The following is a 17,450-nucleotide window of genomic DNA, read 5'->3' on the forward strand; positions in this document are numbered from 1 at the left end:
ACCTGCCCTGCACCCTCTACGCTCTACCCTCTACCACCCCCAGCGGCTGCTACTTGTTCGCTACTTCTGTTTTCCCAACCCAACCCACCTCGAATACATGTTTGTCTACCTTTATTAGTGTGGCAGCAGAAAGCACGCCGTCCTTCGTTTAATTTCTCCAAGCCTTCCAAGGTTGTCGGCTTCTGCTTCCAGTTGCTACTTAAGGCGCTATTTCCACTCTTCTTCCACCCCAGTCCGTCCCAGTCTCCCCCGGATGCATTCATCCTGAGGACGGGCGAGTCTTCACCATTACCCAGTATCTACATATCTTTGTACGCCTCGTTGTATGCCCAGGCCTGCGGTAGCCATACAAAACAGCAGCCTTGCCCTGTTCGAGCCGTTACACTCGCTGCCATTCGAATCCCGATCGGCGCTCCGTCGGGCGACTCTCCACTCGGCTTGCCAACCGTACATCCGGCCTTCATCTGCCAATCTTCGGAGCAGCTAATCGGCTTTCTGGAAATCCTGCCCTGCCCTGCCTGAACAGCCCCCTCGAGCGGCGCGCAACAATAAAAACGCCGCTCTGCTTTCCGGCTTTCTTCCTCCCTCGATGGCTCCCAATTCCGACTCGGAGCCGCACAAGAGGAAACGCAACGATGATGACGCTGGCCAAGGTGCCCGCCCCGAACGCATCCCACAGCCTCCGCCGCCTCAACTAGGTACGTCCTGTGTGTGTGTGTGTCCGTGTGCGTGTGCGTGTGCTCGCGCGCCTCTGCCTGCCTGCCTGCCTGCCTGCCTGCCTGCCTGCCTGCCTGCCTGCCTGTCCGGCCGATTGTAAACCCCGCCATCGCGAGTCTTTTTAATGACGACGCCGTGTATGCGCTTAATTCAATTGGTCTGCCCTAGCAGCCACGTGTGTCGCTACGGAGCCGCCTGCTACAACCTGCGCACGCGCATCTACTGACTTGACTTGTTTCAAAGGCAATGCCGCGCAAATCAGCTATATCTCGAGGACCAATGTCACGCGGCTCAAGCTAATCCATGGCGATGGAGACACCTTTTCCGACGTCTTGACCCTCATAAGCGAGTACGAAGGTTGGTGCAGCTACTTTCCAAATCTTGCTCTTACAGTCGTTGATCCTTTTTCTGCAGGTGTCCTCAATCGCCAGGAAAGTCTCGCATCCAATCTCGGAGCGAAGCTCACCGGGCCACGCCTGCTCAAGGCCATGGAGGGCGTCTTTGAAGGAACAATCATAACCAGGCCGCCGCAAACTGCATTTACCCAGGACCCTGTTACATGGCTGGACATTGTCGAGTTCGCTAAATCCAACCCCTCGGAGTTCGGATTGACGCTGTCGCCCGCCGGGCAACGGATCTGCCAGTTTCGCCTCAAGGGGGTTACCGTTGAAATCTCCGAGGATGACTGGCGTCTGATCGTGTCGGGTGCGATGGACAGGTTCAGGCTGGTGCCAGCCCAGCCTCTCGAGGAAGACGAAAATGTCGAGTTCGCCACGCTCGAGATCCTGGAGCAGCGCCTGAAGATGCTGTACAGGAAGGCCGACGAGGTGGCCCGCAGAGCTCGGCAGCTGAACTATCAACTGAGTGGACGCAAGGCCGCCATCAACGCGAGACGCTCACCACAGTCCTCGACTCCGGGCTTTCAGGCGGTGAACCACATAGTCCGCGCTGCCGCCGCACCGGCGCCCGGCTACGATCTTAACGCGGACCTGTTGCAACAATATCTGGCCATGGCCCCCGGCCAGTCAATTAATCCTAATCACCCGCACAACCATCGGGTATCGTTACCGCCTACACCGGGGACTTTGGCCACTGCTTCGTCCACACCTCGAATCTCTGCGCCCCAACCTCCACCCATGAGCAGTAACCAGCCGTCGCCTAGCTATTCTTCGGAGCCACTTAATCGCGATATTCATGAGGAACACCGAGCACTTGTCACGGCCCATATAGATAAACTAGGACGCGGGGACCCTATTAATCCGCCGTGCGATCGATGCCGGCGCCTAAAGATGCCATGTCTCAAGAAACAGACGGCCTGTCAGGGCTGCACCAAGAAGCATGCACGGTGCATGTGGGAGAAAATCACTGACGACGAGGTTGCGCGTCTCAAGGGGGAGCACAGCAACAGGATTGAGGAATCCGACGAGATCGGGGGGATTCGGGACTTACACTCTCCAATCATACCTCTCAGGCACACGACACTTCTCGGCCTTCTACCGCTCACGGCGGCGAAGAGGCGGCTAGCGTCAAATCATCATCTACAAACCGCATTGCGATAGGCCGCCACGTCGACGAAATCTGGAGGAAAGGCCCCCGAGACCCGCGTCTCCTGTCCATGGATCTCGACCTTGACCCGCGGGACACGGGACCACCGATACCGACGGTCGAGACGGAGAGGCCGCCACAGGAACACACGATGCTGAGCCACATGGCGTCTGCCGCTTCAGAGGCGGCGGAGGCTGCTGCCGCGGCGCGTGACGGCGTGTTGCACGGCTCCTAGTCATTGCTACGCCCCTTGTTACCGCCGCGCAACTTGTTGGAGCTTCGACGGGCGGCGGCGGAGGCTGCTGCCGCGGTGCGTGACGGCTTGTTGCACGGCTCCTAGTCATTGCTGCGCCTCTTGTTACCGTCGCGTAACTTGCTGGAGCTTTGACAGGCGTAGAGGCAGTCGCAGCCCGATAGGTCCACACCCCAGTGGCAGGTGTAGTGATGGATGATAATGATTGAGTACAGCGATGTTGTTCTTTTATTCAATGGCCTGAGGGTAGACAATTCATTGTAACATAGTTATAAGCAGTAGCGTGCGAGTTACGGGTAAAGGGGCTGTACCCCAATACCGATTATTCGAATATATTCTCTTCATGACATCTGGTATCTGTACCAGTTCCTACTGTGTCTATTTCCCAGCAGTTCATTCTATCGTCGACTATCCTGCTGTTTATTGTCTCCGTCTAATCCATGACAAGTCATATTGCGTCGGCAAAAGTTGAGATGAGTGAAAACTGCCCGATGTGTATCGACAATAACCGACTGAATGGATACCTGGAAGTACCACGATAGGCATCCTTCTCAAATGGCGTACGTCGTCCAAGGCTGAATATACGCAACTCTTTGCTTTCAGGGCTCTTGCATATGACGTCGTCTTGCGATTTCATAGGGAGGTAAGCAAGCATGTTGAAGGGCCATTCATTCCGCTGAGTAGGCGGATGTCGATGGGTCACTAGCTAGCCCCTTTTGGACACCATTGATCTCTCTCCTTGTCGTCGCTTGTCAACGGATATGCGGATCTTCGTCATGAGGCGAGCGTGAGTGCTCATGAACAATTACTACAGAAGAGAACTACTACCACGAACTATAGATGAACCAGACCTTCTTGGGTACCATTGATTGATGTCTATCCCAAAACGGACGAAATACTGGGGGAAGAAAAGGGGGTGGCGAAACCTCCTGAGGAGGACCTCTGACTACATATCAGTTGGCAACGGCAAATGAAGCTACATACGTACGGGATCAACAGCGACACCGCAGCGGGAGGCCTTGGCGATGGATGCCCATGGGATCGTTTGTCGACGGCGGGGCGGGGTTGGTTTGACTCGGCTTCCCGTAGATCAAACCCGTTGATGACCAGGAACAGAGATGTACTCGCGGACATTACGGAGCGTTGCAATGCGAGGACCGTTCGGCTGTTTGTGGTTTGCTCTGGTTCTTCCGCTTGTGTTTGCTTAGGGGATATGTTTGGCTGGCTTGGATGATGGGCTCGTATCGCTGGGGGTTTAGAAGGCTTTCCCGGCCTCTCTGGCCATTGTTGTTCGGAACGGCGGCTTTACACGGCAAGACCACACATATGTCGCTTCAGTCTTCGGTGTACTTTGAACCGACGACTCGACGACAATTCACTTCTGAAGCCTGAAGTCACCCTTCCACTCTGACCCCAGTTCAACGCAGATACGCATCATCGACTATCATGTCACCAGTAGCCAGCCTTCCCACCGTCTTCTCATCTGTGCATATCATATCATCATCCATCGCTTCCAAAAGCATAAGCGATCCAGTGATGGGAGAGTTGAGGTACCTATCATATCCAATTAATTAACATAATCTGACTGCTTCCACCGCTGCCGCTGCCGGGAGCGCCGAGAGAAGGAAGTAAGTGAATGAATTGCCATTGGTGCAAGTCCGCTCCGCCCGCCCTCCCAGCTCTTCCGTGACGCCAACTTTGGGATTGTGAAGCCACTTACTGGCTTACCGTGAGGCGCTTTTGGTATGGGTTGGATAAGCATGAAGCAGCCGTCAAGGACACAGTGGATCCCATCATCATTGCATCAATGCAAGAGGGTAGGCCTCGTACGGCGAAAAGGTCAAAGAAGAACAGCACAGGTGGCTAAGCTCTACATGACGGGCCCAAGACCGTCGACTAGATCAGCTAAGTAAAGCCTGAACCATCACCAGAGGGCAAAACTACACCACACAAGAAATGGCAGAGATATACATGTGACATTGTCAAAAAGTTGTATTGATATCATTGGGGGTATAGTGTAGCGATCTCTGTAATGTTCATCCACGCACCAAGAACCCAAACATCCCCGGGGGCTCTATTTCTCCAAAAACCGACAGAGTAAATCGCTGTGGCCCCAATCACTCAGAAGATTCGAGTCCGACTCTTTTCCGTTCATCCCTTCCAGGCATGCTGACAAAGCCTTTCCCTTGTTGAACCTGACACGACCGTCGCCGTCGCTCAGTGGGTAATCTCCCAGTACGTTTGTTCCATGCTTGAGTTTATGTGCCTGTTGAGAATGAAGAAACAGAGAAGAGGGGAAGAAGGGAAAAGAAAAATAGGCAGTATAGCCGCCAGTGATAGTATAGTCGTCGCTTTCTCTGCGAGAGAGGGGGAATTTGTGTATCTTGTTTGTCTAATAGTGTGTGCCACGCCATACCATGCCATGCTCATCAACCCGAAATCCAAACACCGTAATAGGCCAATCTAAGGGCCAAAAAGGCAAAAGGTATCAAAAAGGGGGTATTCAACTGAACTCATTGCGAGACAATCCCGTTCATCGCCTGATTAAATCATGTAAAAAACTTGCAACTCCCGCCAAGCTCTCCGGCATCCGGATTCAATAGAGCTAAGCATGTGAGACAAAAGAAACGAAGGCTCCGGCAGAATATGTCGGAACGGTGGGTTTGTACGGTAAGGTGTATGTGCAAGAAGAAGATCGAGTGGGTCGAAACCCAAGAAGGGCGGAATTGTATGTAGTGGCCAACCGGAGGCCCAACCAGTCAACAGGTCGGAATGATCTTCCTCTGCTGTGCATCGAGTGACGCAAGCAGTACTTTAGAACCCGGTGTTGCCAATCGAGCCGAGTGGGGCGCCGAAGTTCCGAGTGCTTTTCAGCTTTAGGGGTATATCTGAGGGCTCGTCATCCCCCAAAGAATTCGAATCATTGCCTCCTTCAGCTGGCACGTTTCCGGCTGGCACGTTCTCCTGATAGCTCGGGCTGAGCTTCCTCTGGTTCGTAGTCCTCCATAGGGTTTCCTTTCAGAACACTCGGGGTTGCGCCATTCTCGTTAAGGGAGCTAGTCAGTTTGTCCGTGACACACTGGAGGAATATCTCGTCCTTCGCTGGCATGTTCCTGATCATAAGAGGCTCAGTCAGCGGGCGGTCCTCGTCACTGGGCTCAAAGAGCTGCCGGTCTTCCTCGGCATCTTGGTCTCCCCGGTCTGAGGGACCTCGTTCGTAGAGACTTGGGGAGCTCTGGGGAACTCGGGAAGCGTGGCATCTGGACGGTCTTGTACAGGAGTAGCAGCACCGGAGCTACCGGCAGTGTTGGGGACCACAGTGGACGCAGCGGTTGAAAGAAGAGAGATGGAGTGGTTCGGGGTGTGGCCAGCATGCATGATGAGGCGTGCCTTCTCCGGTGCCCGCAGAGCACTCTGGGTAACTTCGGCTGGGGACACCTTAGAGGACTTGCTGCCAGATGGCGAATCCGAGTTGGAACCTGTCGGCGACTCCTTCCTGGAACTGTTCCCGTCGGTGAAAGTGGCCTTTTGAACCGCTGTCGTCTTCAGGGGAATGCCTTCCAAGTGTGGGAGGATCTCCTGGACATCAATGGAGGGGACGTGCTCCTGAGTAGGGGTTCCCGAACCACCAGATTCATTCTGCGGGGACATGCTCTGCAACCGGGGGTCGAGAGGCACGAAAGGGTTGGATTCGGGCATTGTGTGACCCGGAGGACAGGAGCCCGGAGAACCGGCCGCCGAGAATGTTGGGAATTTGACTGCTGGAATGCCGCCATTTGCGGGGCTGCTCATTTTCTCCGAAGACGAAGAACCTCCGCCCCTGATGTCCGGTACTGGATGACTTCGGCCCGCGTCCTGCTGCTCCAGCCGATGTCGAAGGTCTTGGTTCTCTTGCTGAAGTTGCCGGATTTGAGCTCGTAGCTGCGCCTCCATCTCGGCCCAGACCAGTCTCTCCTCGTCCATGATGGCACGCTCTTCTTTGTAGATTTCCTCAGCTCGTCCCCGGTTGGCTTCGAGGTGTGCGCGCTCGGCTTCCCAGTTTTCTAGCAGCCTCCGATTCTGCGCGGTCACGCGGCGCAGCTGTAGAGTTGTCTGTTCCGGCGAGGAGAGGTCGTTGAAGGGCACGAGAGATGGCGAGATAAGCCCAGAGCCAGTTTCGGAAATATGGCTGAGGCCTGCGAGGCTTGGGCTCATGACATTCCTGTCTCTGGTAGCAGACGAGCTGCGGTTGGGAGAAAGATAGCGCTCTTGCTGATGCTGTAAGCTCTGGCGAGGTTGTTGTTCGGATGGGCGTGACTGGCGTTGGTGGTGGAGGGAGGTAGGCAATTGCGTGGAAACGCCACCAGCGCCGTTAGTTGCCGTTGGGCGCGAGCGATGGAGGGCTTGGGCTGTAAGCTGCGCGTCGTCGAAGTACGATGTCTGGCTAAGGGAACGCGGCAAAGCCAATGGCGAGATAACCGAGTATGGCGAGACACCGTTGGCGTGCTTCGCATATGAAAGAGGATACTCATTGGGATCGGATATGGCGCCTGACGGCAGGAAGGAATCGAGTGGTAACCTCGACATGGTGAGCGTCATTTGTGGCAGCTGCGACGAGGGTCGCCGCACAGCAACAAAGGAGGAAAAAAGAGCAGCGGCGCCCTTGGTAGTTGGTCAGATGACGAGGTGTTGTTGACAGTTCCCTGTTCCTAGATTTCCCGTTGTGCGGGAAGGATAATCGAGGCAGGAAGGACTGTGAGGATCCGAGCTCTTTGTACAAGCCAAGGCCGGGTCGGACTTGGAAGGGTTAAGGTTTCGGGAGGGCAGGCGCGCCTTGACAGGTGATTTTGTTGGCCCGAGTGACGAGGGTGGATGGTAATGTTGTGCGGGTGCGTTGCGTCAGGCTCGCCGTGCGCTTTTCATGTGCCAGTGCCGGGCTGGGCTGGGCTGGAGTCGATGGTACGGTACAATACAACGGAGAGCGGGAATAGCCGTCTCTTCTGCCAGGTACCAGGAGCTTCGGCAAAGCTGTCTGCCTGTTCGGTGTAACAACAGCTCGGCGTCTTGGTGGCTGGTGTCTAAGTACCTGACCGCAAGGCGAGGTCTGGCTGGAAGCAGGCAGTAAGTACGACTCCGTTTCCCAACGAGGATCTGATGTCAACAATGGAAGAAGCGGGCGGCGAGCAGGCGGGATGGTCGACAAGATCGGGTAGGGTGCTGTCAACCTGTGACATGCGACCAGGTTGGGTCAAGTATATAAGACGAGAGCAGCGGCGGAGAGGATTGGCGTCTCGGCTATGGGAGTATTGGAAGGTTGATTGTGATTGGTATGATTCAGTGTCGGTGATTCAATGTAGCAGGTAGTCTCACCCGCTTGTCTAGCTAGCGCAGCGGGCTACTTGGAGATGCTAGAAGCCAGACTTGGACTTGGACTTGGACTTGGGCGAGTTGGGTAGCGGGAGAGAAGAAAAAAAGAGATGAATCTATGTTGAATCTTGCCCAGTAGCGGAACGGGGGAGTTGGGCCATAGATCAATGATCCAGTTTGTTACGTAGGGACCAGAAGGAAGACCAGGATCCCGCCATCCATTACCACCTCCCAAAAGCAAGGTGCCGAGTCTGCAAGGCTTGGGTGGGAGTGAGATCAGGTACCGGCGGCAGGGTTGGCAGACTATGACTGGACTGACTGACTGATCTGCTGTCCGTTGCACATCACGGATCAATCCAGGATGTGGGTTTTTGACGTCTGGGACCTCCAGGCGGGAAAAGGGTCCCTAAGTCCCTAGGTCCTTAGGTCCCTGCTCACCCAGCCCAGTCACACCCACTGGCTCTCACACTCTCACACCCCCCTCCGGGCCCTCCCCAGCACAGTACTTTTCTCCTACCCGGCTCCCACTAATTCGAGCTGTTGCTCACCAAATTGGGAACATGCGGCACAGTAACGCGTCCATCTGCACACCCTCGCAATCCACTTTGGGCTTTTGGGGTGTAGACCGGAGGTACTCTTCCGCCCAGCCCCCGCGCTCGGCGATACCTGGCCGCTACTTCAGGCAACCGGGCATCCGCCACGTTGCTCAATTGCCCTACCCCAAGTTTTCCTGTTTGTCAGTGACGGACTGGGGTCGGGAGGTTTTGAGATCAATATATTGCAACCTTACTGGCCTTCAAAGGAACATCGCTCACCCTCAACTCGGGAACCCTGTGCCCTGGACGTCAATTGCGTCTGATTGCACCGGCTCTATTATGGGAGTATTGTGGTTGGTCGGTCGGACAGGAAGTCGGCTGGCAGCTGAAAAAGGACCAGGACCATTTCGGCAGACAGGCAGGCAGGCCCTCTTTGGGCGTTTCGACATGTCTCAACGCTGTGTGGGCAGGATACATACCATCTAATGGCGGTATCTGAAATGGCGGTTCTTACCGTCAGTTTGCTCGTCGTTCTTGCTGGCCACACATACAACGTTGTTGACCAAGGCGGTATGCGCCTCCTCCTCCTCCTTCGAGCCAGCCAGCCAGCCACTTGCAGGCTGCCAGCTTTGCTAGCGAGGGAGCGAGCGAGTGAGCAAAGCAGATGAGCCACGGCCTGTCCTTCCTCTGCTGCTGCGCTGCGCTGCGCTGACGCCCAACTTATCTTTAGACCCTTACCATTCCTTTTCCGTCCACGATTAATTGATTGCGTGCGTGGCCACCTATGCGCCACTGGGCAACTCGCATTATTCCATGCGTGCTCACATCTATCTATCTACATCTGAATCTACATGCATTTTGCAAATTTACAGGTCAGGCAGAACAGCCAAACAAGCAAGCAGGCCTGTTTCGCAACAGGGACGGCCCGCGGGTTCAGCTTCGACGTCCCCGGCCTTGGTGACGCGAGACTGGTTTGAGGACCCTCCAATTAGGCGCGTCCTATTTGGGTCAACTGGCCTTCTGCATTCCCCCTTTCTCTCCCGCAGATCCTCGTCCATTTCCCAATTCGTTTGCTCTGCGCCGAAGGAAGTGTGCCCCGGGCCTCAAACCCGCTGACTTGGGTGCCATGCTGATTCGATCATGGAGGCCGTCCTAATCCGTCGACATTTAGTCATCGCATCGTCGCGGATCACGGGCAACAAGAAAAAAAGAAAAAAAAGATGCACTTCTGGCCCATCCTTGCCTTACCCGACTAGTAACGAACAGACTGTCAGGGTCCTATGCGCCGCCCAAGGACCCTGGCCTGGGCTCTCTTCCACCGATTGCGGACAGGCTGACTGCGCATACGACGGGTAAATAGAACCAGCCAGGTTCGTGGGGTCGTTGGAGAAATCTTGGCCGCCCCCAAATCCTGCCAATGAGTCTCTCGACATTCTCGTCGATTATCAGATTTCCCTGAAATTGCATGAGGCTCTTCACTTTGCCTTCGCATTTTCCACCTCACAGCGGAGCCCAGTCTCCAGCCGAGATATCTACTTGTAGCAGATCCCTGCTTCGGGAAGTCGGAGTCGGGTGCGGGTGCGCGACTGCATTATCTCTGAGTCTCTCCCTCGCCTGCTCGCTTCTCTTCTCTCACTCTCTCGGCGCTACTTCGCTGGCTTCGTGGATCGCGGAGGTGAATCAACCCACGCCAGCAATGTACATATGTTGACTCGCTCTTTGCCACGTGCATCATCACACAGCACGAAGGCAAAACCAAGACTCCAAGAGGCGGAGTTGGAGAATTGGAGAACTCTACAGTAGTCAACCACAGCTCCGTCTTTTCCGTGCATGTTCCATGTATGGATGGACATGCAAAACAACGGTCCAGCGATATATTATGGGAGGTGTTCGCCTTTCCGATGTTGCCAACCAGTAGGCCAACCACATACAGTAATTGGATCCGGTCCTGACTCATTCCATTGGGCGACATCGTCGACCGAAACATGGGATTTTCAGATTTGCAATACTAACACTCGCCCAACGACAGTACGACCCCGCGTGTGCGTGGTGGAGCGAGAGCCACTTGTTTGCACTTTTTTCCCGTCGCCCCATCTTCCATCTTGCATCTCACGATGATTTCCAAATTGACCGCAATACTACTGCTACTAATGCGGTGGCTGGCTTCCCTCGCTTCGGTTTGCCAGGGGACAAGAACTTTCGAGAGCGACGAAGAAAAAAAATCTCTTGTGCAGGTGATGTGTTGGCATACTCCTGTATCCACCTTGCTTGGCCAGCCCAGCCCAGCCAGCGCAGGCTAGGCGTGTTTCCAAGCAAGCTCACCGCAACGACGCGCTTTCGTTCGGTCAGGCTCTGTGGCGTGCGCTCTCCGAATATCCACTTTGCGATCTGCTCTCTCCTCCCTTCTCCTCACGGAACTCGTCCGACAAGCGGGCGACAAAAGTACCACCTCTCTCCCCTCCATACATCGTCGTTGGGTTTCACCGTATTAAGCCCGGGCGGAAAGAACGGTGAGCACGCTATCAAAAATAGCGTCAAGCTCACCAAGACAAGTTCGCAGCGTTAGCCGCATGCGAGAGAATGAGTCTACTGCTCGACTTGGTAATGCTCATTCTTCCCACTGGCGCCCGTCGCTGTAGAAGGACCGAGTGTGAAATTGTCGGTGCTATCGCGGGGCCCCGCATCTTCTAGCTCCCTTCTAGAACGTTACTTATCGTGACTACAGGGGCTAGCCCGTTTGCCGTCTCATCTCTCGTGGGCAGTTCGTGTAAGGAAAAGGCACACGAGAGAGGGGTTCAACCGCGCTCAAGGCCTTTCGTGGAGCGAAGGAGGAGAATAATTCGATCGGCAGGAGATAGTCGTCAGGTGACCGATCTGCCATGCTGGTTTGGTTTAATACCGGTGCTGCCCGATCCATACCATTAGATGCGGCTCTCGTCTCATTTCGCGCGACCCCATGGGACGATCGGTTAGTTGGTCACTCGACTAAAGGGGCTGCCGGTAGCGCAGTGAGGTAGCAAGCCGTTGAGGCTGTTGTTGTTTACCACGTCTGTAAGTACGTTGTTTGGGGCCCAAGTTAGCTCATGAAGTTCGCCTTGAGCTTGTCGAAGCTCTCGTGATACGGAGCAACCGACACTGCGTAGTACAACTACCTTCGAGAATAGGGGGACGCCTTATACCACATCTCCAGTGGAATGCAAGTCCCCCTTTTGTATACTTCTCAAGGATACTCTGAATAGGTAGATGGGCGAAACCCAGTAGACGAACAACCAGTCACCTCCCAGTAAGGCAGTACCTTGTCTTGCTCTCTTAATGGGAACCACATCACATTCCATCGCCTTGACCGGCGCAGGAGCAACACATAACCAGCGATACCGCCTCAGTGGTTTGTGGTTACTTGTAGAGCAGGGATCGATTCGCATGCCACGAACGAGATGACTGGCGGTTCCGCCTCAGCTCACCCGGTCGTTCACGTACATCAGAGCACGATTGAGACCAACTTACACCGTCTACTGCCTTCTACCATCATAGCAGTGACTGTGCTTCACTCTAGTTCGCATTACGGTCATACTTGCTCTTGGTATTACAATTTGGCAACATCAGGCGGTGTCTTGGTTGCATCACTGGCTATCATCGCACTCCTATTTCCCTGAAGCGGTTCAGAGGAATAAATCAGGGCAGTAGTGGGTTATGCCAACTTAACTGTATATGTGCAACGTGCTGCGTCTCACAAGACATTGTGGTAGGCTATACAAGCCCTCATTCTGCGATGATAGTTTAAGAAGTTATCAAAACAGGTATATATCCAGCCCTGAGATTTGAAGATGGCCATATAGATCCTGTTCGGACATGTACTGTTCAGGAAGAAACTGTAGAAGGAATGACGAGCTGTGAGCTACAGCCTCATATACTACCCGGCGAGACAGCCATCTGCTCTATCCGGTGAACCTCCGTTGACCGCCTCCGTGTATGACAGACACCCTATACATGAGCTTCATACACATAAACAGGAACGCCAAGGGGGGGTGCTTGATATCGGGGTTTATATCTCATTAAGACATATTCGACGAAGTAAGTGTAGAGAAACAATGCGTAGAGCTACTATACGTCGCACAGATGGATGCCCCGGTGATTCGTTCCTGGGTGATACCCTCCGTCCGATGTTGCTCTCCAGCATCAACGAGCTCGCAGCCCAGAATCCTGCGCCCAAGCGGCCCGCCGGTATCTTCTTCGGTCGTTGTTCCAAGAGCCATGACTTTCTCCCGTGGCTCGTTCTTGCCGCGCGCGCCAGATTGAGGCTCGCTGTCTATGTATCAGGTTGATTGTGCCTGTCAGTTGACGCTGTGCGTGCGTTCCCTTCCGCGTCCGGCAGAGACCGCACCCTGTTCTGAGATGCTGGTGCGAACGGGAGCATCCCTCCAGCATCCACATGCTAGCTCTTGATAGACTTCATCTGGGGTCTGGTCTGGTCTGGCCACCGATGTCATATGGCTGTGGATGGAGAGCCGGGAGATACCAAAGATTCCACGTAGTGGGTAGCCGACAAGGCGAAGACACGTCGAGTTGGTTCATTGCCCAAATGGCGTGTTGCCTGCAGCGGAAGGAGATTAGGATATCGGAAGCCACCCAGTAGAATACTGGATCTCGTCGTACTAGATCCGTCATGAAGGCACGTCTTTATCGAGCTACAGCGGAATCTAACCCTCGCTGAGATTGGGGCCATACCCTATCCACAACCTCATTAGTGGCACATGCCAGACAAAGAATATGTATTGCCAAATGTATCGTATGAGAGCTGATATTCAACTACCCAGTGGAACTGATCAGTTCACGTGGCTTGTCTGAGCGTCCATCCTCCTTGCCCCCAGGCAGACGACTACCCAACGAGGGCTTCAATGCCCTGCTGCCGGAGTGCCTACGTATGAATCTTCAGTCATAGATAACACACAAATAAAAAAGGGATATAGAACCAAGATATCGAACTTTTACCAGCCCGCTTTGGGCTTACTGGGAAGTTATCTTAGACTCGACATCTTGTCGTATCTGTCCAATGCAAGCATCGCACATGAAACAGACTCAGAACAAGGACTTAGTATTATATTATCTACATATCCCTGCCATAGGTTATTCTAGAGTATGGCTGGCTACAGTTCCCAAGTTTCTCCAAGTTCTCCAACCACGTCAAACCAGTTTGATGGTATTCGTATCATTCTTATCTACAACCAACTATTGCCGTCTGCATGCCGATGGTTTCGTTTACTACCTAGTGATTATCACCCCTCGAAAAGAGCAGCCGCCCTGTCTCTGGCCTCGCGCGCCTCGCCAACCATGCTTTGCAAGCGCCTCGAGATATCTTCGCGAACCATCTCGAATGCCTCGGACCTGTCTCTCATAATGATAGCGTCTCGAGTCAAATCTGCCTGCAAACTCCTCGCCCGCGGCAGACCCCCTCGCCCTCACTGTCGTCCCCGAGCGCCTCCTTAAGGTTCCGGGAGCGCGAGCCGCTGCCGGCTGCGGGCCGCGGCCACCTGGTTGCACCGGTCGTTGGGGAAGACGATGGGTTGGCTGGAGGGTTCGGTCTGGTGGCCGCAGGATTTGCATACGCATTGCGTTTGGAATACGTAGGATTTGCACATGGTGTCGGTTTTGGTTTTGGTGTCTAGGTCAGTTTGTGGTGGTATGTTTGTGTTTGCTTCTGTGTATGGATTTCTGTTGTTCTTGGCGTCCAGGGGTTTTCCTTCATGGGGCAACATGGCAATGTGCTACATATTTATATCAATTTGGTATTGAGAACGAAGATCTGTAGACTATCGTTGAGATGTGGTGAATGCTTTCGCGTATGGGTCAGTGTTTCCATCTGGTTTTGGTCTGGTCGAGCCATCACTACTCCGACATACTCACAACAAAGAAGCCGTTACGACACATCACCTCGATGTCTGTGATAGCTGGACTCGTGGCGAAACTCCAGTGGTAGCTCATTTGTGCAATACATTCTTTCTTGCAACTGAAGTAACGAGGGACATGGTTCCCTCCCACCCATCAGTGATCGGGCATCCATCCATCCGGTCAGATAAAGTCCGCCGAAGTCAGCGCCGGATGGCTGACGGACTTCTCGGGACGTCAAGGTGTTATTGCGAAACCCGAACATATTATCTACCACTCCGTTGGTGCCAGAATTACTACACTTAACTACATCGTAATGGCCAAAGCCATAATTGCGTCTAAGCTAATGAACTTGATCGTAGGAGAAGATACTCATGAACACCAGGAACGAGGTTTCAATAGCTGACTACCGAAGTCCATGCTATTACCAATCATCCGCCTCCGCCCCGAAGCCGGACGCGGGCGGGGTCTGTACCTGCCGGCTTAGGTATGGACCGAGAGGTTAACAGTCATCCATCTACTCCACTGTTTGCGGCGTATACCCTCCTTTGGTCATACTTCCATCAACCACTTCGTCTACTCGACATGTATATATCCTACTGCTGGGGTTTATGATGATCCGTAGGTGAGTCATTAGAACTTGTTGGGTCCTGGCTCATCGAAGGTCGACGTCGCGTGATTTCACCAGCAGTTAGTAGTTATACGGGGGAGCGTTGGAGAGCCAGCCGTGTATCGCACATAACTACCACATCTTGTCTGAAAAGTACAGACCCAGCCTAGTATATTAGATCACTCAGAACTTCTCGTCATGGCTTCCATATCGTCCATAGTGGCCCAACACCGGCCCGACCTGGGCCCTTTGCAGGATCTCTACAAACACTTCCACGAACACCCCGAGCTCTCAAACCAGGAAAAGGAGACGGCCGCGGCCATCGCGGCGGAACTACGCAACATCTCGCCCGACTTCGTCATCAAGACGGGCATAGGCGGCCACGGCCTCGCCGCCATCCTGCGCAATAACGGCGATGGAGAAGGAGGCCCGACGGTGCTGCTCCGCGCCGACATCGACGCCCTCCCTGTGCTCGAGCGGACGGGCCTGCCCTACGCCAGCACCCGCCGCATGCGCGACGTCCTCGACGGCGTCGAGAAGCCCGTCATGCACGCCTGCGGCCACGACATGCACATCGCCAGCCTTCTCGGCGCCGCGCGGACGCTGGTCTCCAGCCGCGCCCTCTGGCGCGGGACGCTGGTCCTCGTATTCCAGCCCGCCGAGGAGCGCGGCACGGGCGCGCAAGCCATGGTGGACGACGGCCTGTACTCCCCGGCCCGCCACGCCGTCCCCGTGCCCGACGTGGTCCTGGGCGCGCACGTCACGGGCGCCGCGCGGACGGGCGTGATCGGGACCCGGCGCGGGCTCATGGCCACGTCGGCCGACAGCCTGCGCGTGACGCTGCACGGGCGGGGCGGGCACGCCTCGATGCCGCACGCGGCCGTGGACCCGGTGCTGATGGCGGCGAGCGCGATCCTGAAGCTGCAGACCATCGTGTCGCGCGAGACGGACCCGGCCGACAGCGCCGTCGTCACGGTGGCGAGCGTGCACGCGGGGGACGCCGAGAACATCATCGCGGACGAGGCGCGGCTGTCGGTCGAGAGCCGGGCCGTGAACCAGCGGACGCGCGAGCGCACGCTCAGGCGCATCCGCGAGATCGTGCGGGCCGAGTGCCTGGGCGCGCAGGCGACGCGGGAGCCGACGTTCGAGACGACGCGGGCGTTTCCGCTGACGATCAATGACGAGGAGGTGACGGCGCGGGTGGAGGAGACGTTCGCGGCGCACTTTGGGGAGGGAAAGGGGAAGGAGAAGCCGACGACGATTGTGAACCAAAAAGGGGCAGACGAGAAGGAGCAAGGGGAGGAGAAGGGTATGATGAGACACGAGTGCTGTCGGTACGATAGGGATATCCCCGCGGTTCGCCGCCAGCGAGGACTTCAGTATCCTGGCGACGGCGGTGGGGAAGCCGTACTGCTTCTTCATGTACGGGGGCGTGGACGGGGAGGCGTGGGACCGGGGCCGAGGCTCAGGGGACGCTGGCGGAGAGCATCCCATCGAACCACTCGGCGCTCTTTCGCGCCGGCCGTCATGCCGACGCTGCGGGTGGGACTGGACGGGTACGCGGCGGCTGCCTTGACGTTCCTGGAGAAGAAGGAGAACTGATATCAGAGCCGGGTGTCAAATTGGCATTACTTGATAGGATGCTGGGCAGGCATACGTTATGTTGGGATCTTTACCTTGCTTGAATAACGTCTAGACTGTCCCTGAGAAACTCCAAACACACCATTCGCATCGCCCGCAGATTAAGCTTAGCTACGATATTACCCTTTTCTCTGGCGTGGATATATACCGCCAAGGGCAAAACTACATCCATGGAATATTTCAGTCTACTATCATATCCTTCTCCTGACCTCTCGAACAAGCCAACTCGGTATTTCGCCAGGGCTGATTCTGAGTGACCGAGAGCTTTCTCGGTCCCATTTCCCGAATACCACCCTGTTAGATCTTTTGCTCAGCGGCTCAGCGGCGTTTCTGAGCGATTGCCAAGATAAAAGTGGCAGCCCCTTTGGTCACAGTACAGATAAGCATATGCGCGCCGGCACGCATTTCCTTCCATAGACAGAGAGAGCGCCAGCATGCAGGTTCGGTGCACTTTCGCATATCGACTCCTAATCAAGTAAAGCCCCCAATGGCTCGCGACCCGGTTCTTCTTATGCAGCAATGGACAGTCGAGGCAAGTGAACGATATCAGCTATATCGGTAGGCGTCGATGAGCCCAAGCCGCCGGGACCGCCCTCATACCTTCGTTCGCTACCATCAGAATGGGCACAATTACGAATGAATGAATGAAGCTCTGGTTAACAGAACAGCGTCATCCCAGAGAGCTCGCCCCCACAGGCATGTTCCCCGAAAGACCCCGAGTGAGGCTTACGCGAGCGAATACGCAAAAAGCCTTTATCGACAGAATCCTCTCTCACTCTCGTCACATTGCATCATCACCCGGACACTGCAACGCAAGCCAAGAATGCCCAGTATGCACCGCGATCGTGGCCTGGCCCGTTCTGTTCGGCGCCGCCGTAGTCGCCATGCCCAGTGTGATGCCCTTTAGAGTTCGCAAAGA

General features: G+C 55.1%; 3 protein-coding genes across 3 annotated transcripts; 2 read left to right on the top strand and 1 right to left on the bottom strand.

Annotated features, from left to right (window-relative positions):
• Positions 1 to 589: 589 nt before the first annotated feature.
• PG997_010658 (uncharacterized protein) lies at positions 590 to 2,276 on the top strand (the record flags this gene model as incomplete). Its single annotated transcript, XM_066814973.1, has 3 exons — positions 590 to 698; positions 961 to 1,074; positions 1,132 to 2,276. 3 exons carry the CDS (start codon positions 590 to 592, stop codon positions 2,274 to 2,276), a joined length of 1,368 nt encoding a protein of 455 aa, XP_066664263.1.
• A 3,171-nt stretch (positions 2,277 to 5,447) lies between these two features.
• Positions 5,448 to 7,081, bottom strand: PG997_010659 (uncharacterized protein; the record flags this gene model as incomplete). The annotated part of the gene is made up of 2 exons (XM_066814974.1): positions 5,448 to 5,716; positions 5,782 to 7,081. 2 exons carry the CDS (start codon positions 7,079 to 7,081, stop codon positions 5,448 to 5,450), a joined length of 1,569 nt encoding a protein of 522 aa, XP_066664264.1.
• An 8,007-nt stretch (positions 7,082 to 15,088) lies between these two features.
• Positions 15,089 to 16,492, top strand: PG997_010660 (hippurate hydrolase; the record flags this gene model as incomplete). Its single annotated transcript, XM_066814975.1, has 1 exon — positions 15,089 to 16,492. The coding sequence occupies one exon, from the start codon at positions 15,089 to 15,091 to the stop codon at positions 16,490 to 16,492; it is 1,404 nt and encodes a 467-aa protein (XP_066664265.1).
• Between the last annotated feature and the right edge of the window lie 958 nt (positions 16,493 to 17,450).

The sequence above is a fragment of the Apiospora hydei genome (assembly GCF_038363865.1).
Source record: "Apiospora hydei strain CBS 114990 chromosome Unknown utg000008l_segment0_segment0, whole genome shotgun sequence".
Lineage (NCBI taxonomy): Eukaryota > Fungi > Ascomycota > Sordariomycetes > Amphisphaeriales > Apiosporaceae > Apiospora > Apiospora hydei.